General features: G+C 55.3%; 1 protein-coding gene and 1 long non-coding RNA gene across 2 annotated transcripts in view; both read left to right on the top strand.

Moving 5' to 3' along the window:
• Nucleotides 1-26,195, top strand: part of LOC138068190 (uncharacterized) — a 100,413-nt gene that overhangs the window by 64,162 nt on the left and 10,056 nt on the right. The gene's annotated exons all lie outside the window — the stretch shown is intronic.
• Nucleotides 17,805-19,935, top strand: FOXL2 (forkhead box L2). Its single transcript, XM_068954093.1, has one exon. The coding sequence runs from the start codon at nucleotides 17,865-17,867 to the stop codon at nucleotides 18,780-18,782; it is 918 nt and encodes a 305-aa protein (XP_068810194.1). The 5' UTR covers nucleotides 17,805-17,864; the 3' UTR covers nucleotides 18,783-19,935.

Here is a 26,195-nt window from a genome sequence, read left to right as displayed (position 1 = left end):
AGCGGGTAATCATCACCGAGCTTTAAATACACAGATGTTGTTGTTGGAGCTACAGGTTTTCTCTGCTAATAGTAACACTAAATATTTATTCTGGATAAGTATAATCAAGTAATATGGGGAAACACCTGTGACTGAAGTGCTGTGATAAGGATCTACACTATACACTATACTTGCTGCCAATATTTTCCCAAACCTCAGTGTATTCAGTGGTAAATAGTTTTAATTTCTTTTCTGCTCCTTTTGTCTCGCAAATTCGAATGTATTTGGTGCATGAATCAGTGCAATAGATTGTAAACCCTGGGTTCATGTCTTGGAGGACCTGTACTGAGTTGTTTAGAGAGTTCTGTCTGACAGAAGCTCTTTTTCTCCTCCGGCACTAATTAGGTGATGATAATTGGGCCTCTCTAGGAAACGCCAGAGCAGGAGAAGGCAGCTGGAGACGGTGTGTGAGGAAATCCAAAACCACGCACAGATTTATAATTTTAAAAAGCTACAGGAATACTTTCTCACCTCAGTGAGTGCTACCAACAGGCAATTCTTCCCAGTTTATTTTGACAGCCTCTTTTCTATGGCTTTTTAAAAATTACATAGATGACAAACTTTTTATTTGAAAAGTCGAGAATGAAGTGATGTCTCTCTCTGCTCCTGAAAATTGTATACTCAGAGAAGCAGACACTGAATACATTTGTTACATGTATATAAATACTAATTTTTTCATTATCTAGCTATATATGTTGCATTTTTCAATAGGAAAAATCTGATAACTGTGTTTTTAAATGCCGTACTGATGTAGATGCACAAATTCCATTAACTTCAAATAGTGTTTGTGCTCCAAAAGTATTTATGTTCTTAAAAAAAAAAAAAACTCTTAGAAGGAACAACATTTTTGTGACGTTGGTTTTTTTTTTTTTTTTAAAAAGATGCAGCCTTTTCACAGCACTTGTCATACATTCTTGTAAGCATCTGATTAGGCTCCTAACTGCATAAACTACTGCTCTTCCGTGAATTATTCTTAGCTTTGTAGAAGTAGTAATCTCTTGTAATTTTAGGTGCTCTTAAGACCCTTCTTAACCTTGAGATATGTTGTTGACCCTGTAAAGTCAGTGGTAAAATTCCATTTGCTGTAGTGAAGCTGAGGTTTCCCTCTCCCCGTGGTTTCAGTCCCGTGCAAAAGCCAGAGGTGGCGGAAGATGTGTCAGAGGAGTTTAACGCATTCACACGCAGGTAACTGTTAAAGCAGGAGCGAGTGAAGCGCGGTGCCTCCGCGGCGCGGCTCTGCGGTCCCGATGCCCATCCCCGCGCTGCCTGGGAACGCCGGCCGGCTCGGCTCGGCTCCGCTGCGGGCGCCGGCGCGGGTCGGGGCCGGGAACCTGCACGTAAGGAAAAAAGTCTCCTCTTCCTTCAGTTTTTTTTGTCCCTATCTGAAAATCCATGTGATCAGGAACTACACACACACATACTAAATTATTTTAATCCTTAAAAGGCGATTCCAGGATACACATGTAAGCGGTGGGATTTCCAAAGCAGCCAGGGCTGCCCGACTCTGGTCCCAGCGCGGCGCGCGCGTGGGTCTAGGCAAGAACTATGCGCTTGTGAAAAGCTGACGTTGCGGGGTGGATTTTGCAGCAGAGCACGTTTGATCTCAAACTTGGATCACAGCGAGGGCTTTGAAGTTACAAGTGCGTCCCCAGCCTTCTCCTCTGCGCTGTTTTGTGCTCCCGCGTGTGGCTCTAACGTAAATAGGAGCATTTACTTGCTTGTGCTCGAGCCACTGCAAATAGCTGGGAGATGGAGTCCCTGCTCGGAACAGGGGCACATTTTTGACCACAAAGAAACTCGGTGCTTCTGTATTCCATCCTCTGACAGCTCTGCTGTGGTCCCATGAGGTACACAAAGCACTCAGAGGCAACAAATAATATTTTCATTATAATATAAGTAACAAACAGCATTTCCATAATAATTTGTTGTAATGTAAACGGCTATTTGATCAAGCTCAATTTATTTCAGATGAAAGAAATGTTATATTGCTTCTTACTACAAAGGCTTTTGTTTTAGTTTGTCTTAATGCTGCTTTAAAAATACTGCTTCCCCCGCACCCCATGAAACCTTTCTGTAGACTGGGGCACACCTGTGAAACGTGGTTTGCCTTCTCTGCTGACTGCCCACTCTAGTTAGGCTGTTTGGGAAAAAAAAGTTGTGAATTATTCTTAGCTTTTAGCTAAGCTAAAAAGCTTGAGAATTATTTTTTACCTTTTTAGCTAGAAAGCTTGTGAATTAGCTTTTAGCTAAAAAATACAGCTGAAGAGTGGCTTTCGCTGAACCAAGCGCTTCCTTGGTGTGCTGAACTGAACTGTGCTGTCACTTGTTAGTCTCCTGACTGGCAAGAGCGGGCTCCAGGACAAACACTTCCCATGGTGATTATTTATTCCAGAGTTGTGTCTGTATGTAGCCCTGTTCTCAAATGAGGGATAGGCAGATGAAATGTAAGATACAGCGCTAGCACGGAGGTCCTTTTTCGCTTCCCTGAAGTACGCTGTGAGTGGGCTTTACGCCGTTAAGCTGTGCAGTGCAGTCAGTGGACTGCAAAGGCAACGGAGCGTCAAGTCAGTAATAGATGTGCTTCATTTTTCTAGGATCATTTCTAAAGGATTTGTAAGTCTGGATGATTTTCCAGCTATTAGAAGGCAATAAACAATTAAGTGAGAATCTCACAGACCCAAAAGGTGTGTTTTGTTTCGGAACCGCTTTTCCGTGCGACAAGAGGGCTCCGGTGAAGTTACGGGCAGGTCCGCTGGAGTAAGGGCAGTAAGACCGTATCCACAGTACTTAGGACAGCAGTAATATGAAATAAAAGACACCAATCTTTATTCTTAAAGTGTAAAACTGGAAATAGGCTGGTTTAGAGAGCAACGTCTAGCTTGTGGTGTTCTCTAGATGTAATTAATTCATTATGCTCCAGCTACTGATAACAGTTCCACATAAAGGAAGGTAAAGTTAGTCAGCTGCTTTTGAGGTCTGATATGTGTTTACCTTAATTGCATTTTAGTCTAAAGAAAACTGCAGGACTATGCAGCATCGTTATGATCAGGCTTAAGAGAAATTGCTCTTCGCACTGCGTTCTGTAGGTTTTCAGAGTCTGCAGAGCAGCTCAGCTACCTATTGCACCGATTGTTTGCTTTTGCATTTTAATGTTCTTAAGACAAGCAATTATGACAAATACTGAAATCTAAATAAATAGCTTATCCCCCATATACCTTACTTCTGCTTTTACTTTTGCAGTGTTGCACAATGAGGGTTGACACTTGGCATGTTACCTTTAGGTTTTACAAGCTACCTAAACTTGAAGCTAGCGGATATATAGTGGATCTTAACATAAGCCATTTATTTTTAGGCAACAACTGAGAAGAGAGAAGCAACGAGAGACATATTTTTATAGTCAAGAAAAATTCCCACCAAGAAAAAAAAAAGCTGATAGCAGTCAATTTAGTACCTCTTAGTAACTCTTGAAGGATCCAGGCTGGTGGGCCTGTTTTTCCCCAGAACCGGTTCTGTGTAGGCAGGCGGCAGATGCCCGTATCACGGACGTCCCTGGGTGGAAACCCACCGGTTTGCCCCTGCTTTTGTGTGAGAACCAGAACGCCACATTGCGGAAGTGGTAGCAGGGACCCGCTGGCTGGGGCAGCCGGGCCGGGGGCGGCCGGTCCTGCCCGCGGTCCAACGCCTGCCTCTCCGCCGGGTTTGTGCGCGCCGAGGACCAGGCCCGTGGCCCGCTGCAATCCACGGGAGCTTTCCCACTCGCTCCTGTGTGCTTTGGTCCGGCTCCGTGGGCGAGGGAGACTGGTTCGGTGGCCCTGAGTCCCTTTCTGGCCCTGCACGGGGCTGAAAGACTCTTGAAGTCAAGCCGGTTCTCTTATTTTTTGGGCGATGACGTTGTTCTACGTGAACTGCCGAGCAGCCTCGAGTGCAGCGTTTTAGAAGCAAATGTTTAGGTGACTTGCATAGGTTACGTTGGCTGCAAAGTGCGTGAGGGGAGGTGGTCTGATTTGACAACCGTTTCTTGCTGCCGTACTGGCATTTGCTTAAAAAAATCAGGATAATTTCAAAGCTCGCATGTGAATGTAGAAACCTCACAAGATAATGTGGTAATATCTGATGATATTACACGTTTTATTTTTTCCTTTAAACATGAGAAGTTTACTTATCCAAACTTCTTTCTTTATGTTGCCTTAGCATCTATTTACACAGGAAAACTTAAAAAAAAATCTAAATTAAGTGAAGATGCGAATTTCAAAATAATTAAGTACATTAAATTCCTGCGTAGAAGTTATATTTTGGACTTTGAGAGCTCTAAATTGGCTTTAGCTGAGTTAACTTGAAAGCCTCTCAACTGTGAATAAGGTGGGGACTGCAGCCAGTTAACTAATCCACTTTAAACGTTAATTCCGATTAATTTCCTGAGTGTGTCTGCGTAGGCAATCCTGAGTGCTACAGGCTGCCGAAGCAGAAACTAGTGTGGCTCGTACTTTCTCTCCAAGAGCGGTGGTTCCCGCCAGGCCCCACAATAAGCAGATGCACTTGAAAAGAGCTCAGCATTTTGGATGTGACTCTTATGAAGATCCGTGTCGCAGAGTCCCAGTGATACCAGCCGAGCACTCCTTAAAATATATAGTTCTTCCTATCTGCCTGCGATCTGTGCTTTACAGTCTAGTCCTGAGCTCTTCAAAGTTTCGGCAGTTACGGCTCTGTTGAGCGGCTAGGTTTGTTACCATCTTTCTAGATGGTCGCTGTATCCTCTTCATCAGACTTTCATTAATCATTTCACTGAGAAAATTACAGTTCGTTGAAGATGTTGTTCGTGGCAGCCTTCTCAACTCTTTCTATGAGTCTGTCTTTTTTTTTTTTTTTTTGGATGCAGCGCAGTGGAGTTTAGAGAAATACTGAGAGCTTTGTGCTAAATCTTCAAGGGAAAATTCTGCTGGCAGAGTGTGAGGCACATACTGGTCATCAATGCTAGATGCATCTTTGGTGTAATCTGTCCTGACCTTAATAATATAGGGAACGTGGCTTAACAGCTATCTGTGGGTTCATAAAAGCTGTGCAAGCTGTGCATTGCGGTGCGATAGTTCATATGCACAGTTTCTTCTCAAGTAACCACTTAGAGCCTTTTAAACTCTAATTTATCCTTTTCCTGTCTAGAATGTAATAGTGTCGCTGGTTTTTTTTTTTGAACACTCTTGAATTTATACCAAGTGTTTAATGGCAATATTGCAATTTTTTAATTCCACTTAGCAATTTGGCAGTGGAAGGGCCCTACTGTGTTCTCTCTTTGAAGTCTGAACAAAAATCTGGCCTCAGTTTGTTACTTGGGGACAAGAGATTTGCCTTGTGCAGCAGTTCTTCCCCTAATGCCATGGGACACTTAGGGTGCATTGTTTTCCCGGTACAAACGTTTGGCTCGTCTTTTGTTTTTACACCAACAGATACTCAGATGAGGCTTGTAGCATTTGGAAAGAAAAAGACAGCGCCTTCTAATCAGGGATTGTCTTGTCATTAGACCTACTGATTTTCCAAAAGATTTTGCTTTATGCAATGCATTATAATTATATGACAGGAGAACAGTGGAGAATATGGCATACCATTTCCCATAGGTTTCCTTTCTGAGATAAGAAAGATAAACATTCGCCTTTGCTTCTCCAAGAAGGGGGGAAAAAAAAAAAGACAGGACTGGCCCGCGGTTTCCTGCGAGGCAGTTGGATGCTGGAGGATTTCTGCGGCGGGGGCTTTTCACTTCCCGACAACGCTGTGCGGGGTGCACAAAGTGAGGAAGCCCCCTGGCCTGAGGTGTGTGTCCTTGGCTTCCTGAGAACGGGGCTTATCTGGGCCGCGTCGCGATACACTCCCGCTGCTCTATCTGCGCGGCTCCCGGGGCGGGAGAGGAGCTGTTTATTTTTCCAGGGCGCTCTCTGTTCTGGGGGAAACAAGGGATGCCTTTAATTGGATCTCTCTTTTGTTCCGGGATTGCCGCTACTTCAACTAAACCAGGAGGAGCAGGAGCAGGGCTGAGGTCTGGTTTAGGGTATGCGTGGCTTGACTCTAGGTGACCCACCTCTGCTTCAGCCGTGACACCCGGGCCAGGGAAATATTTTGCTTAGACTGGCTTTCCTAAAGTAGGGAGCGGATCTCTGGTTACAGAACAAAGCAGGCAGCCGCAGCACTTCTCGGTTCGTGCCACGCACTAATGCACTTTTACATATTGAATTGTGCCAAAGGGGGGAAAGTCCCCACTCGGCACTGTCCCGCACCAGCTGGGAAGCGCGTGCTGCAGATCCCCAGAAGCCTGGGTGGGTGAGAAGTTGTTTAAAACCTTCAGAAGGGTTTAATGGGAGAAGCTGTAAAAACTGCAGTAACGTTCCCAGTGTTGGTAGTTAGCAAGACAGCGTCAGACACAGTGGGATGAGCTTAGACAGCTTCGGAGCTTTGCAGTTCCCTGCGTTTTTTGCTTTCTTGTTTAACTTTCTCATTTATATTTTATTATTCTCAAACCAAGATTTGTAATGCACTGACATCTGCTGTGTGTTTGACTCATGCAACCATTAAAGTACTGAAATAAGCCCTTCTGCCTATGCATAACGGGACTCTCCATATAAAGTTTTAAGAAAAGGGGGAAGGCGAGTGGGAGAACACAGTAGGTTGTTATTTATACAAGGAGTTCAGGAGCAGCCACCCTGCCCTTGAGGATCTTGCAATATAATTGTTTGGCTGGACAAAATGACACAGAGGTAAGCTGATTTCTGTCATCTGAGCAGCAGTCTTACTGATCGACTACAGTTATTGCGGGGTAGGAAGAGCTACATCTGCCCCGTTTTTCTTTGTTCGCTCCAGTCAGGTAGGTGGTGATGCCCTGGGCCCTGATGGGACGGGCGAGCGATCCTGGCAAACAGCTGCTCTGCCCTTCTGCAGAAACGCTGAAAGATCACAGTGCAGAGGGAAGGAAGCAGCGTGGCTGAAACACGGTGCGCCATGGGTGATGTCTAGCCGTGGGCTGAGGCGGCGGAGCGCGCCGCCGCAGAGCGGGGCAGCAACACGGCCGCCGTCCGGGGGCGAGGGGTGAAGCCTGTCCCGGCGCGGGGCCGCGGGCGGCCTGTGCATCGCCCAGAGCCTACGCGTCCCGTCTCGTGCTTTAGCCCCAGATACATTTCACCTGGGCGTTTCAGAGGCCCAGGGCAGCGCTAATCAGAAATCTTTTCTCAAAACACTTTTAAAAGAGAAATTAACCTTTGTCCACAGGAATAGTTTAAGTCAGTTTTGCTTTTTGTCAAAAATCAATAGTATTTCTAACAAAAAACTGAAGCCAAGCTGAGTTTTTTGGCTACGTTTTTCAGCTGAAAACACGTTTTCAAAAACACACCTTGTATTTGAGAACCAACATGTTTTACTAGCTTCGGGGAAGAAGCCCCTCTACAGCAAAGACTCAAAATCAGATAGTTACTCTGGAAAGGAGAGCGCTTCCTAGCAAGTCATTTCTCAAAACACAAACTTACGCCAGCTCCATTAATTACAAGTAAATGAGACGCGATTGTTCCTCGTCTTTGTCTTTACATAGGTAATGTCAGGGTGGAAGGCTTGTGACTCGGACACGGTCCTGCGCGCAGGCACTTGTGCAAGAACGATAAGCACCCTCTCATTCTTCTCACTCCAAAACTGGCTGTAAACACTTGTTTTGTAAATGTACAGTCTTCTGGAAAAGCTAGACTGCAAACGTTGCTTAAGGGGCAGTTTCTCCTTTTGTTAACGCCCAGCAAATCTGCAGGATTGCCACAAGGCCCAGATGTGAACGTGCCCTGCCGTGGTCCGTAGTCAGGTGTGACAGTACTGGATTGAACGTCTCACCCAGCAGAAAGGACTGAAACAAAAAAGTGCACCTTTTCATTATGAAGAGCCTTAAACAGCAGAGGCAATCCAGCTCTCATTGAGATCAGCAGGGTAATTCCTTGTTAGCTTCAAAAGAACCACAATGTAACGTTATGTTATTCTGAAAGCCTGTTAAAAAGCCCTGGTGTTTCTGTTCCTCTGCAGTTTTCCCACAAGCAGGGAGAAGCTCTCTCTTGTATCAGCTGTACAGGTCAGTGAAAGGAAGGCCCTCAGAAACATTTCTTTAAAGGCACATAGCATTAAATAATTCCTCTGTTTCTCTCTCTCTCTCTTTTTTTTTTGTTTTTTTTGTTTCAGTGGGAGTGATGTCGTCTCTCAAGGCCTGGGCCAAAACGCCCTTAACTCATGATTTTCAGTGCTCTAAATCCAGGCTTTCAAGCTCTAAATATCACACTGACATATCTGAAATTAGTAATCATGATCAGTATTTAGACATGTGATTTCACGGGTACCTTTAAAGATACTGTGTATTGCCTAATTCGAAGGAACCACATTTAGAAAAATCAGACACTGAAGGATTGCTGGAGGATCTGATAGCAAGTAAAACTTGGCCACCTGCCTTCCAGAGATGATTCTGTTTGTCAGTACTTGAAGTCCCCAAAATGTGACATGCGGTTTACATGCCAGGAATATTATTCCAGCTTGTTTAGCATCAGCTAGTAGAGACTCGGGCTTTAAGCAGACTTGTAATTGTTAATGAATTAAGTTATCAGGTCAAACTGAGCCTATTTTTCTTCATTACAGTTTAAGCCATATACAGGGCTGCATTCGTTTCGCACTGCATATTCTCAGAGCGGCTCTCTGCGTAGATGCTGCGATACACAAAGCACTAAAAGCTAGCAAATCACTCAAGGCAAAAAGCTTTAAAAAAAAAACAAAAAAGCCAAACCCCTTCATTTCCTCTCCTACCTATTTGAGTCAGATAGCATCAAGGTTAAAAAAAAGCCAGCCTTTCACCCTGCCCATTAAGAACGAACCACAAGAGAAGAACAAATTTTCATTTTTTTGAACTTGAAAATTATGCCAAACATCTGCTGAAGAAGTGAGCGTATGTTCAGTGCAAGTCACGCTCCCGTCCTTAGTGGGCATCACAACGCTGCCCCAGACATCAAGCCGTTGCATGGAACTGGCTCAATATTCAGTCATGTGGCATACGTCAAATAACTATGTTAGGTTATATATTATTGATCCCAGTTGTTGCTTAATAAAAGAGGGGAGTTGTAGTGAATTTACAGATGCCTCCTTGTTTGTGCCCTCTGCCTTGTTTGCATCAGTTAGGCCCATGGACTGTTTTCAACCACTTTTGATGCTTCATCAAGATATTACCAAAATTAGTAAGATTTTGAAAATAAAAACAATTTGCTGTTGAGTAGCATAAGTGACATTTATATTGTGAACCTACTGTGGGCATTGCAGTGATTCTTGCAAGCGCTGAGGGCATTTATGCCCCTTGAGAGCTGTGCCTTGGGCCAGGGTTTTGCTGTCCTGGCGAAGGGTTCCAGGAGACGGGCTGAGTCGCTGAAGCTCATGGCAGTCCTGGCCCTTCCCCTTCCCCACCAGCGCCTTTCGCAGGCTGCGCCAGCCAACTCTGAATCGCACCGTAGGAAAGAAATGATTTTAACGTGTCCTGACCTCCGAGTGGATTTGTTGCTGTCTGACCAGGTTTTGCTGGCTGGCTTTGACAGAGCCTTTTGACGTGAACCCTTGGGTCACGGAATGGAATTATTTGTGTTGAACGTAGGGTTGATTTGCCTCTGGAGCAGAACTTCTCCTAGCAGCTATTCTTACAATGGGTATATTTCCTTTATTTGTTGTGCGGGATAGCTACAGAATGGATGAAGAAAGGAAAACAAGTTAAAATGGAATTAAATATAAGTAAATGAATTGTAATAAAATGAATAGGCTGAACTTGCATCTACAGTTCAAACTGGATTTGAACCAAGCCCCTTCTGAAATTCCAAGAAAGTTTGTTTAATTATTTTTTTATGTTTGGTCTGCATTTCCTTGCTCTCGCTGGGACCAAGAGGAGAAATGCTGTGAGCAAGTCTGATATGCTGATGTTTCTGGCCAGGTCAAAATCAGGACAGGCTGGAAATGTCATGCAAGCTCCTGTGTTTGGTAGATTTCCAGCTCAGGTTTACATACTCGGAAGGTTGGAACAAGATTGAGATAAACAAAAAGACCTCAGGGTGACTATACAGACAAAACTGAACTTCCACAACTGAGGTGGCTGAACTTGAACTGAAATATTCAGGTTTTTCAACGTTTGTATTCTTGCTATGAAGGGAATTTGAATGTTTTGGAATCACATTGTGCTCCTAAGCCAGCCGGTTCTTTGGGGCAGTGCAGGGACTTAGGAGACGTCCAAGGCTCTGATCCATCTTCCGCTGACATCAGGATCTATGTTTCCAAAGACTGCATACTTTAAAGTTACACATTTAAGATTGAGGAGAACTGTATGTAATCTAAAGTTGACTTTGGCCAAAGCTTAGCTTTTTTTTCCTCCAGAAGGAAGAAAACTTCCACCACATCACTTCCAACCTGATTCTCTAAAGATTGTGTGTGGTTTGATCCAACAAAGCAGAGATTTGTACTCAGATCAAAACTAGTTTTATATAATTTGAAATCTTACAATCTTTTTTGGGAACACAGTAGTTGCATTTAAAAGGAAACAAACTTGTGCTTCTAACTGTTTTAAGGTGCAGCATATACTTAGTAAAGGCATTGCTAGAGCTTAGGGGTGGTTAGACTGTCAAGCTGCACCAGTTCCAACTGGGGGCACAGAGAACAGAAATGGCTTTACTGGTCCAGTCCTCGGTTCCTGCAGGTTGCACGTACGTTGGTGTAGCGCTGCCACATGCTCCTCCTGAACGTGAAACGTATTCAACGCTTCAAGTTTTTAAGAGGAGGTGAATGCAGTTTGAAGGTGCACGGTAGTCCTCGCTCTCTTTAACTCTGCTCTCTGAATCTAGCAAGATATTCTCCGAGGGTTTCAGCCAGGGCTGCTGTTTATAAGCAGCGGGGGGCAGAAGCTTGTCTGCCTGTGGAGTTATTCAGAAATTGTTCAGATAGGTAATGCACCTAAACTCCGTATGTGGACAGTCTTATTTCAAAACAAAAGCACCCTGTTCCTGGCTAACCTGACCCATTCTACTAGTTCTGGAAGAGCTTGGGACATCACTAGTTAGCCTTAACCAAGTCCAAGTGCTTCTAGTTGTTCGGTATTGGGAAAAGAGCATGACTTACACGGTCATAATGCAGACAGTAATCTGAGTATGCATGTGGATTTTACCGTACGCTGAAAGGTCTGTATAGCTTTGCTCCCGAGGTAGCTTTTCCCCGAGCAGCCTGCAGAGTGTGGACAGAGAGCGTCTAGCGTGCCCACAACAAATTCTCAAGAAGCTGCTAAAGCCAAAACTTGAATTCACAGTACAGGTACAGTGCCCAGATTCAGTGGCCTGTGTAAGTCACCGTGAGCTACTCACTTATTCTAAAATCAGCATAGCTGCCAAGCCGTGCATACACGTCCCCATCTGGCCAGGTCTCTCGCAGGAGTGGGAACCCCGGCATGAGATTCAGAAAGGGCATCTGCATGCACTGGAACAGCAAAGCACTCCTAGCATGGACAGAGTTAACGCTCAACTGCCGTAAGTTATTTCAGCCTCGAGTCTGTTTTACAGGCTCTCTAGATTAAGACACAGCTTTGCCGGTGTGACTGTGTCTCGAGAGGGGCTTTTGTCAGCAAAGTTTTATCAGGTCACCTTCTCCCAGTCACTAACATCACAGTTAAGCTGTTATATTAGGTTGGCAGACTCCTGTCTCCTACACTTAGGAGCTTCAACTTGTAACACGAATAACCTTTTCAAATACTGTTTCCTCAAAGCAATAATGTCCTAGACCCTGGATGAAAACAGATTTTCATAGGTTACATGAGTTCAGAGAGAATCACAGCTATAGTTTGGGACCCATGTGCTCAAAGAAATGATAGAAGGCATAAACTCTCTTTGATGTCCTTAAACTGGATGGGAGACTTTTTTTTTAAGCTTCCCATTTCAAATACTCTTATATCTGTACCATTTTTTCTAGTTGCGTCTTTATCAAACCCTGCAATTTTTGAAACAGTCTAAGCAAGGGTATAGATTTTTGATTACCTAAGACAGTGGTCTGTTAAATAATATATTTCTGTAGTAAAAAGGAGAGAAGTACTTCCTGACTTAGCTCTAATTTTGCTGCACAAAAAGCTATTCTTTTGCAACTTCAAGGTGGTTTAGATGTGAGTGGACTTGTATGGTTCCTTTTTCTACTCCCGTGCTCTGAAGAAAAATAAGCATCAATTTCTAAGTGTTAAAAAGAGCAGCTCGCCTTGGAAGTTGTCAGACTCTGGTACAAACGATGCTCAGAGCTTCCTAAGGAGACATAATTTCTACTTTGTCTGAAAAGAGGAGGCTAGCTTGTTTGTTTTTATTTGCAGCATTCGGCAGCATTGCTGTAGGCCACTAACTGCAGGATGGCAGTAACACAGGATTATCCTGCAGAGCCGTAACTAGTGAATCCAAAACAGCCAACCTGAACTCTGCTGCGGGCTGCCATTTAATACCACAAGAAACTGTTTGCATTTCATCATGTAACCGGTTGTGTGCATTCAAGAACCTTCCGTGGATCAGGCTGTGTTTTCAGATGAAAGAAAGAAACTACGAAATGGTAGACTGAAATATAGAGTTTGTTTTCCTGTAGGCCTGTCCTCTAAGCATAAACAAATATACTGCAGTGAAGATTCCCGCTCAGGCTACGGCACAGGAAACTGAGCAGAGAAGAGATGGAAAATAGGAATATAAGGACAGAAAGATTGAAGCTGCCTTTCTTTGATATCGAGAGAGTAGGAACAGGCTCAAAATGAAATGGGACAGTGAAAATTATCTTCACAGGGTCAGCTGAAAAGTGAAATCTGCTCTCCTGATCCTAAAACCCTTGCCTCTAAAATTCCCATTAGAATCAGTTTAGAATTGAGCCCGTTTGTGATTTTTCCCTCAGGCTCTGTTAAATCGGCTTTTATTTAATACGGTTTCAGTCTAGATCATAATAAAGTTACTCTGTTCCTCATGAAGCTCACATTATGGATGTACAGCCATCATAGTCTATGGACTGCTTAGTTTTTCCTGTAAAAACAGAAATCTTTGTGCGGCTGGGAGCTTGTAAAAACAAGCCTGAAGCTACCAGAATTTTTAGCTTTACAGTATAAACGAGAAACTAAATTCTCCACTGCAGAACATACGTGGACCTACATACGCTCAAGTTTTTGACAATGAGACTTATTCATGCGAAGAAGACACTTTCCAGGTGAATATTTCCTTGCTCTAGCGTCGCACCCCAAGTAATGTAATTAAAGAGCGTTTGTTAAATGTTAGGAAATGTGCTGCTGGGAGCGCTGAGGGACTTCTGAATAGACGGGAAAGTAGGATTGTGTTTGTTTGCGATGTCCCCGCATGAGCGAGGTGATCTGCAGGGCAAGTGAGGAGGTGACGCTCTGAAAAGCTCTTTCAAAGCGGAGTTTACGGTCTAAAGGCGTGCACTCGCATGTAATTTTTCTCATGCAATGGTTCCGTCGAAGTGGCGGAGATTATTGTTCCTGGTAGCCAGTGCTGTGCCGGCTCATGAGCCCTTCCAGGCTCGAGCCCCGATTTCAGGTGGCACTTAGCAAGGGGGCGAAAGGGGCGCCGGAGGCGGCGGCGCGCTGGGTGCCGCGGGCGCCGCCGCGCTGCTCGGGGGCTCCCTGCGCGCAGGTGACACGGGAAAACGCCTTCTGCTTCCAGTCTTTTAACAAACCAGATCGGGTGAGCTTTCATTCAATACTAAAATATTTTTATTTCCCACAGTAATATTTTCTTAATTCTCATAAACGCGGGGGCGAAGGGACAGGCTATAAACGGTCATGTTTTCATGTTACCTTATTTTCCTATATTCGTTATGGGAATAAATAATCCACCATCTTAAAGATTAATAGTATCTGGGGAGAGAGGAGGGGGAAAAAAAAAGGGGGAAAGGAAAGAAATTGGAAATACTTAGGAGGGTGACTCCCGTTTCCCGGATGCTTGGGGCCGCGGGCGCCCGGGGCCCCGCGCGGGGCGGGCGGCCCCCGCGACGGGCCTCGAAACGAGCGGCGCCTGGCTCCGCTTGTAGACCCGGATCCGTGCCGTCCCTCCGAAAGGCTAATTAATGAGAATTAAGCTAGTTACCGTCTCGATGCGCTGTGAGGTAGAGCCGTCCCGAAAGCTGCTTAGCGACGGCGGCGCTCCCGGCCCAGCCGTCCGTCCGTCCGCCCGCCCGCCCGCATGGGCTGAGGCACGGCAGCCGCAGCGCAGTAGGAGCTGGAGCACAGGCGACCGGGCTGTGTCGCCTGTCCCCGTCCGGGCCCCCTGCGGGGGGAGGGAGCCCTGCCCGGTGCCTGCAGGCGGCCGCTGGGCTGCTGCGGCCGAAGGGGAGCGGGGTGCCCGGAGCCGGGCGCGTCCCGTCGCTCCCCGCCTCAGACACGTTTCTTTCCGAGAGCAAAACCAAGGCTGCGGAGAGCAAGCCTGCCACAGTTTCGCACAAAGCCGCCGCCCCAAGCCCCAAGGCAGGTAGGAATCGGCTCCGCTGCGCGCCCGGGGTGAGTAGACAACAGCAACCCGGGCTGGGCGAGCCTCCCGCGGGCTGCAGCTCGGGGCGCGGTGCGGGCGGGGGCGCCGCCCCCGGGGCCGCCCGTGCCGCGGGAGCCCGGGACGGGGCGCGGGGCTCCCGGCGCAGCGCGCCGGAGCGGGGGGTGCCGCGCTCTGCTCGGGAAGGGGACGCCGGCCCCGGCTCGGAGCCGGAGGAGGAGGACGAAGCGGCAGTTGGCGGCCCCTGTCCGGTCGCTTCTCCGCCGCTCTGCCCGCCTCCTTCGCGGCTCTCCCGGACCGGGAGCGGTCTGTTCCCGGGGCCGGGGCTGCTCTGCCCCCGTGCGAAGGGAGCGAGAGCCCTCTACCCGCTCCGCCCCGCGGCCCCGCGGTGGGATCTGCCCCTCGCGGGAGCGGAGCGGGGTCGGGGCGCCGCCGCTAGCTGGCCGTGCTCCCCTGCTGCTTCCCTTCGCCGCGGGGGCGCCTGCCGCCGGGGCCCCGCGACCGGCGCCGGGGGCTCGTTCCGCGCGGAGGGCGGCCGAGCTGGCTACGGTGCCCGCGGGCCGCGGAGCGCCGCCGGGGCCGCGGGCTGGGCCGGGCGGCCCGGCACGGGCAGCGCCAGCTGCGGCCGGGGCAGGGCGGGAGCCGCTGCTCCGCCGAGCAGGGCCCGTGGCGCCCCTCTGCTCCGTGCCTGCCCCTGCTGCTTGCAGTCCTCCCGCAGCTACGCTGCCGGCAAGATCTCCCATCCCCGCTTAACTGCACTTACAGCGTCCAGGGCCAGGGTTTAGTCGCGTGTCCCTACGTTTTCAGGTGGATGGTTAGTGTCCCAAGAAGGGCTTAGTTAGTACTGGGGAGATCTAAAAGGAGAAAGCCCCCAGATGCCTGCCTTGCGCCTCGCCTTGTGCCTGCGTTTGTGTCAGACGGTGAAGTCGCCGCATACGGGGCTGTGCGCTCACCTTTGCTGCTGCTCGCCCCCGATCGCCGCTGCCAGCGCTGGGCTAAGCCCCAGCCCTTGAGTCGGTCCGAAATCCCCCTTGGTGGGGCTGTACAGCCCCCCTCCAAACCCCAGAGCCCTAGGATGTCAAACGTCCTGTGTGAGCGAGCGAGCCCTAGAAAGCAGCGATGCGCCCAGTTCAGGAGCCGAGAAGGGAGGAATCTGCCATTTGGAGGAGGTGATGACACACAGAGCACTGCTGTTACACCTGCACCAGCTCCCGCCGCCGAAACGCCTGCGAGGGAGAGCGCCGAGGCCGCCGTGGGTGGCCGGCAGGGGTGGAGGGCGGCGGCGTCCCCGCCGCGTCCCCGCCGCGGCGCCGGCCCAGCTGGGCCCGGCTGCGCCGCCGCTCGGCGCGGGGCTCGCTGCCGGCCGGCCGCGGAGGGCCCGGAGAAAGCCTGCCCTGCGGCGCCGAGGCGTCCGCAGCGTAGCTTGCTTGTGTGCGTGTTGGGACGGGGGCGTTAGGAGCGTTGTACGCAATTCCCGTGTCTGCGAGCGGTGCCTCGTTCCTGTGACCAAACGTACGCAGCTCAGGCTTTTCTCTGCCGATGCGAGATGACTTACGCTGTACATGGCTGTAGTCAAAGATACAGAAACGTGTTGTAACCGAGAAACAAAACAGCGCCCTGGAGGGCTGTTTTATTTCTCGGTTCAAATACATGTATGCATCTTTGACTGTCTTCACCTACAAATAGCGTCCCTCGGACGGGCGAGCAGGGACCCATGTGCGCCCCGCCGGGCAGAGGAACTAGAGACCCGTACGTGCGATACCGAAATAACTGGGCACCCCGATGGGAGATGCTGGCTGCACCGTGCATGCTGTTGCAGACTTGCCACCCCCCGGGCTTGGGTTTGGCTACGAAAAATGATGTAGCACGTAAAATCCGCGGGGCGGGGAATAGCGCTTTGCAGTGATTCACGTTCAAGGAAGGCAAAAGCGGTGAGCGTGTGAGGAGCGGGACCTGCCGGACTGCGGAGCCCCGAGGCTGTCTGTGTAGCTCCTCCAAGGTGCACTTCTAGGCAGCCCCTGGCCGAGGGGGGAAGCACAGAGAGCTGTGCCTGAGCGGGGACGGCGGGGCCGGGGCCGCGCAGGCGGATGCGCGGAGCGCGGCCGGGGCTGCCGGCGGCCGCGCTGGCTGGCGGGGCTCGGGTGACACACACGGCTAATCGCCTCGCTCCTGGGGCCCGCGCTGAGGCTCCTTTAGAAATCATCGCACAGCCTCCTCTTACATCTGTCCCCGAGCCCGCTTCGGGAAGGGCGGAGAGAGCAGCCCAGTGGGAATGGTTTATTATCATCGGGCACCTTTGGTGCTCGGGCCAGCTCAGACTTCCTTTCTGCTGCTCGGGGAGGCTTTACCTGGAGGCAAAAAAGGGGAAGGGAAAGGGGGATGTCACTGCCACATGTACTGCTCTAGGAAGCGTGTGAAATAAGTCGGAGCCTTCCAGGGAGACGAGCAGGAGCATTGCCCTGTGTGTCCTCCCCCGCCTCGCCCCGGCCCCTGCCCTCGGGGTGTCCGTCAGCTCTGCAGACGCGCTGGGTGCCTGCCTGTGCTGTGCGGGGAGGGAGAAGGAGCGATCCGACACCACTGGCCCTTCGCGTCCTGCAAATAAGGGCTTGCCAGAACCCACTCGCAGGGAGCGGTAGCAGCCTCCTTTCGCTCCCCGAGCGCGCTCGGCTGGCGGAGCCGCGGGCCAAGGCCGATACAGGCGTCCGGGCGTGCCGACAGCGCCGGGCAGCGGCGAGCGCCGCGTCCCCGCTCGCTCCCGCTCGCACCTACCGCCTCCAGGGCGCGGCCCGTCGGGGCAGGGGCAGCGCGGGGCTCCCCGCGGCCGGTGCCGGCGCTGCCCGGGCGGCGGCGGGCGCAGCGCCCCCCGCCCCCGGCGGCGCCGCCGGGCCGGGCCGGGCCGGGCCGGGCCGGGGCGGTCCCGCGCGGCGCGGCCGCGTGTGCGCAGGGCTGAGCGCCGCGCCGTGACTGCGGAGTGAACTCGGCCGTGCCCAGCGGCTCGGCGGCGATAGGGGAGCGGGCTCCTGACGAAAGCGGAACTCGGCCGGGCCCATACAAATCAGAAAAGAGCCCGGCCGCCGCGGCAGAGGGGAGCGGAGCCCGCGGGGGCAGGGACGCCGCCGCCGCCGCGCTGCACGGACCAGCGGCGCCGCGAGAGGCGCCTCCCGACTCCGCTCCCGGCCGCGGCCGCGGCCCCGGCGCCGGCCCCGGCGAGCGCGAGGCGGCGCGGGGCGGGGCGGCCGCCAGCACCGCGCACCGCGCACCGCTCCGCACCGCACGCCCGGGCGGCGGACGCGGGGCACCATGATGAGCGGCTACGCGGACGCCGAGGAGGACACGGTGGCGCTGCTGGCTCATGACACCGGCGGCACCAAGGAGCCGGAGCGGGGCAAGGAGGAGCTGAGCGCCGACAAGGGCCCCGAGAAGCCGGACCCCTCGCAGAAGCCCCCCTACTCCTACGTGGCCCTCATCGCCATGGCCATCCGGGAGAGCGCCGAGAAGAGGCTCACCCTGTCCGGGATCTACCAGTACATCATCAGCAAGTTCCCTTTCTACGAGAAGAACAAGAAGGGCTGGCAGAACAGCATCCGCCACAACCTCAGCCTCAACGAGTGCTTCATCAAGGTGCCCCGCGAGGGCGGCGGCGAGCGCAAGGGCAACTACTGGACGCTGGACCCCGCCTGCGAGGACATGTTCGAGAAGGGCAACTACCGCCGGCGGCGGAGGATGAAGCGGCCCTTCCGGCCGCCCCCGACCCACTTCCAGCCCGGCAAGACCCTCTTCAGCCCCGACAGCTACGGCTACCTCTCCCCGCCCAAGTACTTGCAGTCCACCTTCATGAACAACTCGTGGCCGCTGGCGCAGCCCCCCGCGCCCATGCCCTACACCTCCTGCCAGATGTCTGGCGGGAACGTCAGCCCCGTCAATGTGAAAGGACTCTCGGGCCCGGCCTCCTACGGCCCCTACTCGCGGGTGCAGAGCATGGCGCTGCCCAGCATGGTGAACTCCTACAACGGCATGGGCCACCACCACCACCCGCACGCCCACCACCCCCAGCAGCTCAGCCCGGCCAGCCCCGCGCCGCCCGCCGCCCCCGCCGCGAACGGAGCCGGCCTCCAGTTCGCCTGCGCCCGCCAGCCCGCCGAGCTGTCCATGATGCACTGTTCCTACTGGGAGCACGACAGCAAACACAGCGCCCTGCACTCCCGCATAGACATCTAGCCGGGCTCCGACCGGCCGCCCCGGCCCCGGCCCCGGCCCCGGCCCCGGCCCCGCTCCCGAGGTGTCCCCGCACGGTGCGCTTCTGGTGCTCCTCCTCCTCCTCCTCCTCCTGCCCTCTCTGTCTGCGGATTTTTCTCTCTCTGTGCCCAAATTGTCGCCGTGCTCCGCGGGGGCTTGAAGGCGGTGTGGGCGCGGGAGCTTCGCCGGCCGGGGCTGCCGGCGGCTGCCGTGCCCGTCTGTCTGGGTGGCCTGCGACGGACTCACCGTTGGTTTGTCTGTTTGTCTGTCTGCGGGGTTTTCCGAGCGGGGGGAGGCGGGAGAGCATGCAATTAAAAATAGGCGGTTTAGCCCTCGACATTTTGCTCCTTTATAATTCGGCCTGAAACTGTGGGGCTGCGCCGTGGGGAGAGAAAAGCGGAGCTTGTGCATAGCGGAGGCCTTTCCACGCGTGGCGGCCGCGCTGCCGGCGGGCCTAGGCACTCACTGCCCGCTGGCCGCGGCGCCTGCTGTCCTCCTCCTCTTCGTTTGCCTTTTCTTCTTCCTCGGTCTGCAAGGCACTGCACTTCTTCACAGCTGCGGCTTTTTGTCAAACTAGTACTTCTGTGGGGACTGTTCTAAAAGCAAGAGGTGTGCGATGTTGCTGGTTATTAGAAACCGACAAGCAAAACCCGCCAGGGTCACTCGTGAAACGTTTCGGCAGCAGCAGATAACGTTTTTTAAAGTAGATAATGTCCTCTGAGGTCTTAACAGTAATTTTATACAAGTTAAAAAAAAATATTTTGATGTTATAAAAAAAGGCAATTTCCTATAAAATTGGAATGTTTTTCCATGCGCGTATTATTATTAATAATGAAAGTTTAAACTATCTTCGTATTTTTGACCCCAAACCTGGCCCAAAATGGATTTTCTGGTAGGTTCTGCTTTTGAATGCTTGCCCTTTTTCTTTTAAAACATTTTGATCCTCCAATTTTAAATACGTAAATGTGAAAAAAAAAAAAAGATAGCGTTTATAATACAGGGGCCAGTTCATAGCGGTTTTATAAATGTTTATGTAAGCTGATAGATGCTGTGGCATAGTACCATTTTGGGACCAACTTTTCTAGAGTGAACTAGCACTTTTACTGTACTTTCTAGCATTGTAAAGTCTCCAATAAAATGCCTTTCTTTCTTTTAATATCGTTTCATTTCACTTCGCAGCGGCGCGCAGGGGCCCGGGCGGCGGCGGCGGCAGAGCGGGGCAGCCGCCGCGCGTCGGGGCCGCTCCGCGCCGCCCGGCGCAGCGCCGCGGGGCCCCACGGCCCCCGCGGAGGGCTCGCAGCGCCCCGCGGGCCCCCCCGGCCGCGCCCGAGGGGCGCTAAGCGCCGCGGCCGTCCGGCCGTCCGGGGGCAGGCGAGCCGGTCGGGGCCGACCCCGGCCGAGCTGGTCGGGGCCCGAGTCTGTTTCTGCGGCTGCCGGAAAGGTGCCTGGCCGCTTTCGGCGGCTCCTCGGCAGCCGGGTCGGGGCCGGGCGGGCGCGGCGCGGCACCCCGCGCAGCTCGCCACGGCTGCGGGCGGGGCCGGCGGCGGGGCCGGCGGGGACAGCGGCGGAGCCGGCGGGGCTGCGCCGCCTCGGGCCCGGCCCGCGCCGCGGGAGCCGCCGGCGGCCGTCTCCGCGCTCGCCGTGTCGGGGCTCCGGGCGCAGCGCTGCCTAGGCCTAGGCCTCGCTCCAGAGCCTGCCTGCCCTTGCCGCCGGCGGCCCCTGCGCGGGTTGCGCGGGCGCGGAGGCAAGGAGGAGGGGCAGGGGCTGCGGGGAGGCAGCGTGGCCGCGGGGGAGGCGGCCTGCAGCCCCTGCGCTTGTTCGCGCTGCGCCTCTGCAGCACGGAGGGGTGCCCAAGGCCGAAACCCAGGGCCGGGGCGGCATGGGGGAGCGACCCTCTCTCCCCCCAGCCCCAGCTCCCGAGGGCCGGTGCCTGCGGCCCGCGGACGGGGCGCAGCGCGGCGGCCGCCCGGGGGCAGGACCCGCGCCACGGGCCCCCACGGGTGCTGCCTGCACGCAGAGGTTTTCCCGGCTCCCGGACGCTTTTCGCCCAAGGAGTTTTGCAGACTTCCTGCCCGGCGGAAACCTGCGGCTGCCAGCCCAGGCGCAGCAGTCACCCCTGCGCCGGCTGCCCGCTCCCTGCTGCCTGGTAGCACCGTGGGCCCTCTGCACCCACGGGCGCGACTGAGAGCAGGGGCCCGCGGGGCGCAGGCCCCGGCGGAGCGCCCACGGGCCTGCCGAGCCGGCGGGCCGCAGCAAACGGGGGGCCGAGCTCCTTCGTGGGCTGCAGTGAGGGAAAGAGCGAGACAAGGCCTTGCACGCATACCGCTGCAGTGGGGCATGTTAGAGGCGCCCGGCAGGCCGGGGGCTGCCAGCACGCATGAGACACGGCCCCGACTCCTGCCCTTCCGTCGGCGGGCGGTGCAGGGCCGCGGCTCGGGCGCTCCCCGGGGCAGCGGGGCCGTCGGAGCCGTCCCGCGGGGCGCAGGCCCCTCCGTGACCCTGGGAAGCGACGTGGCCCAGGCTCTCCCGGCCACTGCCTGGAGTGGGAAGCTCTCAGCAGGTTTCTGTCCTGCCCGGGACCCTCGTGCGATGCTAGCGGGTGCAGATGGCAGCGGGGCAGAGGCTGAGCTTGCTCAAGCGCCGCGGGGATCGCGGGCGCAGTGCGCCGCCGGCCCCGGGCTGCCTGGCCCGTGGCCGTGGCTTGCGGCCTTGCACCGTTTGTTGCTTATCCGGTAGGTGACGGCTCGTTGCCGTTGGTTTCCTGTGAAATACGTCGGGGCCGTGGCGAGCTCGCAAACGAAAACGTCCTGCCGGGCCTCCGCGCCGGGTTCAGCCGTGGGGCACCTCTCCCCGGGAGCCCCCGGGGCTGTGCCATGGCTCGGCCACCGTGCAGCGCGCCTGGCCGTGCCCGTGGTCCGCTCCCCGGCCACGCGGGGTGGGATCCCGGCCCGGCTTTCGCGGGGCTTGGGCCCGCTTCCCCGCGGTCCCGGGCGGGGGGGTGCTGCGGCGCTGAGCCGAGCCTTGCAGGCAGGGCCGGGCGGGCTCGGCCCCCCCCCCCCCGGTGTCCGCGAAGCCGCCGGGTGGGCGCGGGGCCCCGGCGTTGCCGGCAGCGCCGTGGGAGCCGCGGGGGCCGGCGGCGGCTGCGGGCGCTGGCACCGCACGGGGGGCCCGCGCACGGGCGCGCACAGCGCCGGCTGCCGGATCCCGGGCAGCGCCTGCGGCTGGCGTGCGGTGCTTTGCAAGAGCTGCCCGTGGGCGAGGGCCTCCTTTCCCAGGGGCTCGGCTGCCCGCCGGGCCGCAGCAGGAGGAGGGCAGGGCGGCGGCGGGGGCAGGCGGGGTGGCCCCCAAGGCTCCGCAGCCTGCCGCTGAACCCGGCGGGGCGCTCTGCGCTGCGCCTCCCCGGGACCTGGCGCCCGCCCGGCGGGGCCGCGGCCGCGGAGCCCCTCGCTCGGCCGTGCAGGCAGCCCCGGGCCGAGGCCTGTCCGTCTGCGCTGTCCCGGACCCGCCGCGCTCGGTGCGCTCGGCCGCGGTTTCTGCGCGCCCCGGCCCGGGCGAGCCCCGGCTCCGCTCCCGGCAGGAGCCGGCTGCAGGTCAGCCGGTGCCGCCGTCGCGGCAGTAGGATGTTTTCGCGATCGTTTTCTCTATTTTATAAACAGAGGCCGCACTGAATGTAAACTCGTATGGTTTATTAAACAGCCACCGTGTGCTGGGCACGGCTACAACGCCCCCTCCCTCCATCCCTCGCTCCCTCCCTCCGCGCCGCCCGGGCAGCCCCTGCTGCGGACCGCTCCCCCCGCCCGGGCCCGTCGGGCCGCGTCCCGGGCAGCGCCGCCTCGCCCCGGCCCAGGCCCTCGGCGCAGGGGCCGGGCAGCGGCAGCCAGAGCCCCCGGGCCGCGCTCGCCGTGCGCCGTCGGGCGGCGGGGTGTGCGCAGGGCAGGGCTCGCCCCGGCGGCGGCGGCGGTCACCTCCCGGCTCGCTGCCGGCAGCCTGGACGGAGCATCTCCCTTAGGCAGACTTAACCCGCCGCCGCCGGCTGACGGACTGCCTTGCCGCTGCGCAGGATCGGGCCCGCACCCCGGCGCCGCGGCCCTCCGCACCAGAGAGGCTCGGCGGCGGGAAGGGAGGCTGCATCCGCGCCCCCGAGCAGAGCACCCCGGGGAGACGCCGCCGTGCCCGCTGCCGGGGCCTGGCGCACGCCGGGGGATGCGCACGGCGTTTCGTCGCCGGGGCCGCCGCGCCGCCCGCCTCCTCCCCGCGGCTCCCACCTGCCCCGGCCCCGCCGGCCCTTGCCGAGGGACGGGCTCTTGGCAGGAGCCGGGTTCGCGCGTGGTGTGCAAGGCCTTTCCCCGTTATATAAATGACAGCGGCGAGGAAGGCACCGGCGGCGCGGGGCCTCCTCGGCCGCCGGGCCCCCCCGCCCGGCCGGGGTGCTGCGGGGCCGGAGCCGCGGCGGCCGCCGGCCCGGGGGGCTCGGGGGGCTCGGGGCCGAGGCCCGGCGGAGCGGCCGCCGCGGCCCCAGGTTTATGTAACGCTGGCGGGAGATGAAAGCGGACGAGCAGGGATTTTTTTTTTCTCCCTGCACGCAGCGGGCGTGGAAGGAGTCCCCCCTCGCCATGGCCAGAGAGGGAGCCGCTGCGCGGTGCCCCGCGGGAGGAAGGGACGGGTTTGCTTCCCTGGGGCTGAGCGGGCTCCGACCCGGCCGCCCCCGGCCGCTGCAGCCCCCCGGGCAGCCCCGGCCTCGGAGGTGTTTCGCGGCTCGCTGGTTTTTCTTCCTCTCTGGTCCTTTGGGCCGCCCTCGAGCTGGGCTCGGAGGGTGGCAGAGCCCTCAGCGCCGGGAGCGCTCCTCGACGGCCGCCCTCTGCCTGCGGCCCGGCCGGAGCGCGGGTGCGGACGCGGGGTGCCCGGGGCCGCGGGCCGCGCAGAGCCGCGTTGCGGCAGGAGTCGCACACGCAGGTCTCACCTTGCCCCCCGCCTCCCCCGCCCCGTCGGTGTGGCTGTTTAGTGCCGCCGGATTCCTGGTATTCTTGTCCGTGTTTTAAGTGGTGAAAAAGTCATTTCCAGTCCCATGGTCCGCGTTTCACCCTGAACTCATTGAAAAGAGAGTGCGGGGTCAGGACTGTTTATTATACAACCAATTAAAACAGGAAAATATGCAAAGGCTTCATTCAGCGAGATCCGGCTATTGTTAAGCCGAAAACGATATTTTTGTTTCTAAAATAAATAATAAAAAAAAAGTACATTTGTTACTTAAAAAAAAATCTCCGGGCCTCGGCGTGTGTGACGGGCACGGGGACGCTCGGCCCCGCAGCGCGGCCTGCCCGTGCCCTGCCCTCGCGGGAGCGCGCCGAGCCGCGGCGCCTCGGGCTGCCGGCCCGACGGGCGGCCGCGCTCCCGGCTGCGCCCCGCCGCGCCTCGGCCCGCCCGGCCTCTCCGGCTCCCCCCGTGCCTCGGCCGTCCGCTCGGAGTGTGCCTTCCCGTGCCTCTAGGGCATCTGCGCTGCCTGCCGGGATCCGCTGGCCCCGTGCGGTATTTGCCCTAGACCGAGGGCTCGGGCACGGGAAGGAGGGGGCGCTGCCGGGGCGGCCCGGCCCGGGCGCCGTCGGAGGGAGCCCTCGGGGATGTGTTGCAGTAACGATCCGGGGAAGCTCCCACCGAAACAACCGCTCAGGCTGCCCTAATCCAATGAGTTTATTTTAGTCCTTGAGCTGTATTGAAAACATTAGCTCTGCTTCTTGTGGTTGTTTACAGTCTGTTGGTCTCAACATCACAGCCGCCCTTCTGGAAGAGTCTTGCGGAATTCAGTCAAAGGAAAACCAACACAGAAGTGACTCGAAAAGCATGATGGCAAATGATTAATCAAATCAGAGACAGGAAGGCGGAGGTAATCAATGAGTTTTCACTTATAGTTTACTTGGATGAACATCTTTTTTCTTTTTCTTTCTTAAAGTTTAGAAACCATATGGGGGTTTATCAGCCAAACAAGCAGCTGCAGGATTTGGTGGGCTGGTGGCAATCCGCTCCAACTCAGCGGCGGGTTGCCTGAAGTGGGATGCGGCTTTCGGGAAGGCCCGCGGCGGTGCCGAGGGCGCTGGGATGGGGCGCGGCGGCGCGGTGCGGCGCGGAGCGGTGCGGAGCGGTGCGGAGCGGTGCGGAGCGCAGCGCAGGGCGCCTGCAGGGCGCAGCGCGGGAGAGCCCTGCTGCCCTCCCAGGTGCGCAGCCTCAGGCAAACGCCAGACCCCCGTTAGGGAGTCTCGTTTGTAGCATCTTAAAGGGGGATCCTTAAAAGGAGCTCCCCGCTGCGCTTGTGGGAGCGAAAGCCCGCTCCGACCTACCGGGCAGCCCCGGGATTTGTCTCCCCGGGGGAGGCCCGCGGCCGGCCGGGGGCACGCAGCCTGCTCCAGAGCCTGCCCGAGTGAGGAGCCTCCTACTGACAGCGGTAGCCTTTGGATCAGATCGGTCTCAATGCTACCGTTTTGCTGACAAATTAAGTTGTCATCTACCTTCGTTTAATTTAATTGTGCGCCTGTATGTATTTTGATTTTTTTCCCACACGCAGAATGTGAATAATACATTCAGGGCAATTACAAAGCAATGCAATGGGATATTGCATTGTCCTCTGCAGTATTTTCGATTACATCGGGGAGTACGGTGTTAATGCCGCAATGCAAGTGAAGGAGCAGGAACTACACCAGCTTCTGTTCTGGCCCTTTGGAGAGCATTTCACTAACAAATGATGCTAAATCTTCGGCACGTGTCGGGGGTGCCTGTGAAAAAAAACTTGAAGCAACTGTAAATTGTGCCTGGAAGACCCTGGCGTAGCGGTCCGTAATTTCTAAGCTGGCAGGAAATTGTTCAGTTTGCTGGGAAAGCGACGCTTTCAAAGATACTCGCTGTGAAATCACCCTGCCACCTCTGCCAATTAGGAAAATTAGTGAAATGTTGTTTAAGATACGACGCCTGTTTCCCCGTTTTTCCCAACGATAACCGCGATGTTCAGCCCCGTTTTCGTATTATCGTTGTGCTCTGTGAAAACCCAAACAATCAGGAAAGGACAGCGGGAAGCGGAACACAACATGTGGCCCAATGTCCTAAATTATCAAATGGGGAGGAAAAAAAAAAAACAAAAAGGCGTAACTTGGTAGCTGTCTTTTTCAGGTGTTGCTCTTAACAAGAGGCCAGGAAAAAATCTCGGGCGCATTTCGTTGATGATGTGCTGAGTGTCCTGACTCCGGGCTGTGTGAGGCGGTTGTGCTCGTTGCTCATCCGCTGCCGTGCCAGCGGCGTCTGCTTCGTGGCTTGTAAACGCTCCGTGCGCTCAGGTACAAATAACTGTTCATCTGAAAACGCTTCCTGGCAGAGCAGCTCTCACGCCAGCCAGGGTAACCGTTTCTGTTA

The sequence above is a fragment of the Struthio camelus genome, chromosome 9 (genome assembly GCF_040807025.1).
Source record: "Struthio camelus isolate bStrCam1 chromosome 9, bStrCam1.hap1, whole genome shotgun sequence".
Classification (NCBI taxonomy): Eukaryota; Metazoa; Chordata; class Aves; order Struthioniformes; family Struthionidae; genus Struthio; species Struthio camelus.
This window is presented reverse-complemented; position numbering and strand designations above follow the sequence as displayed.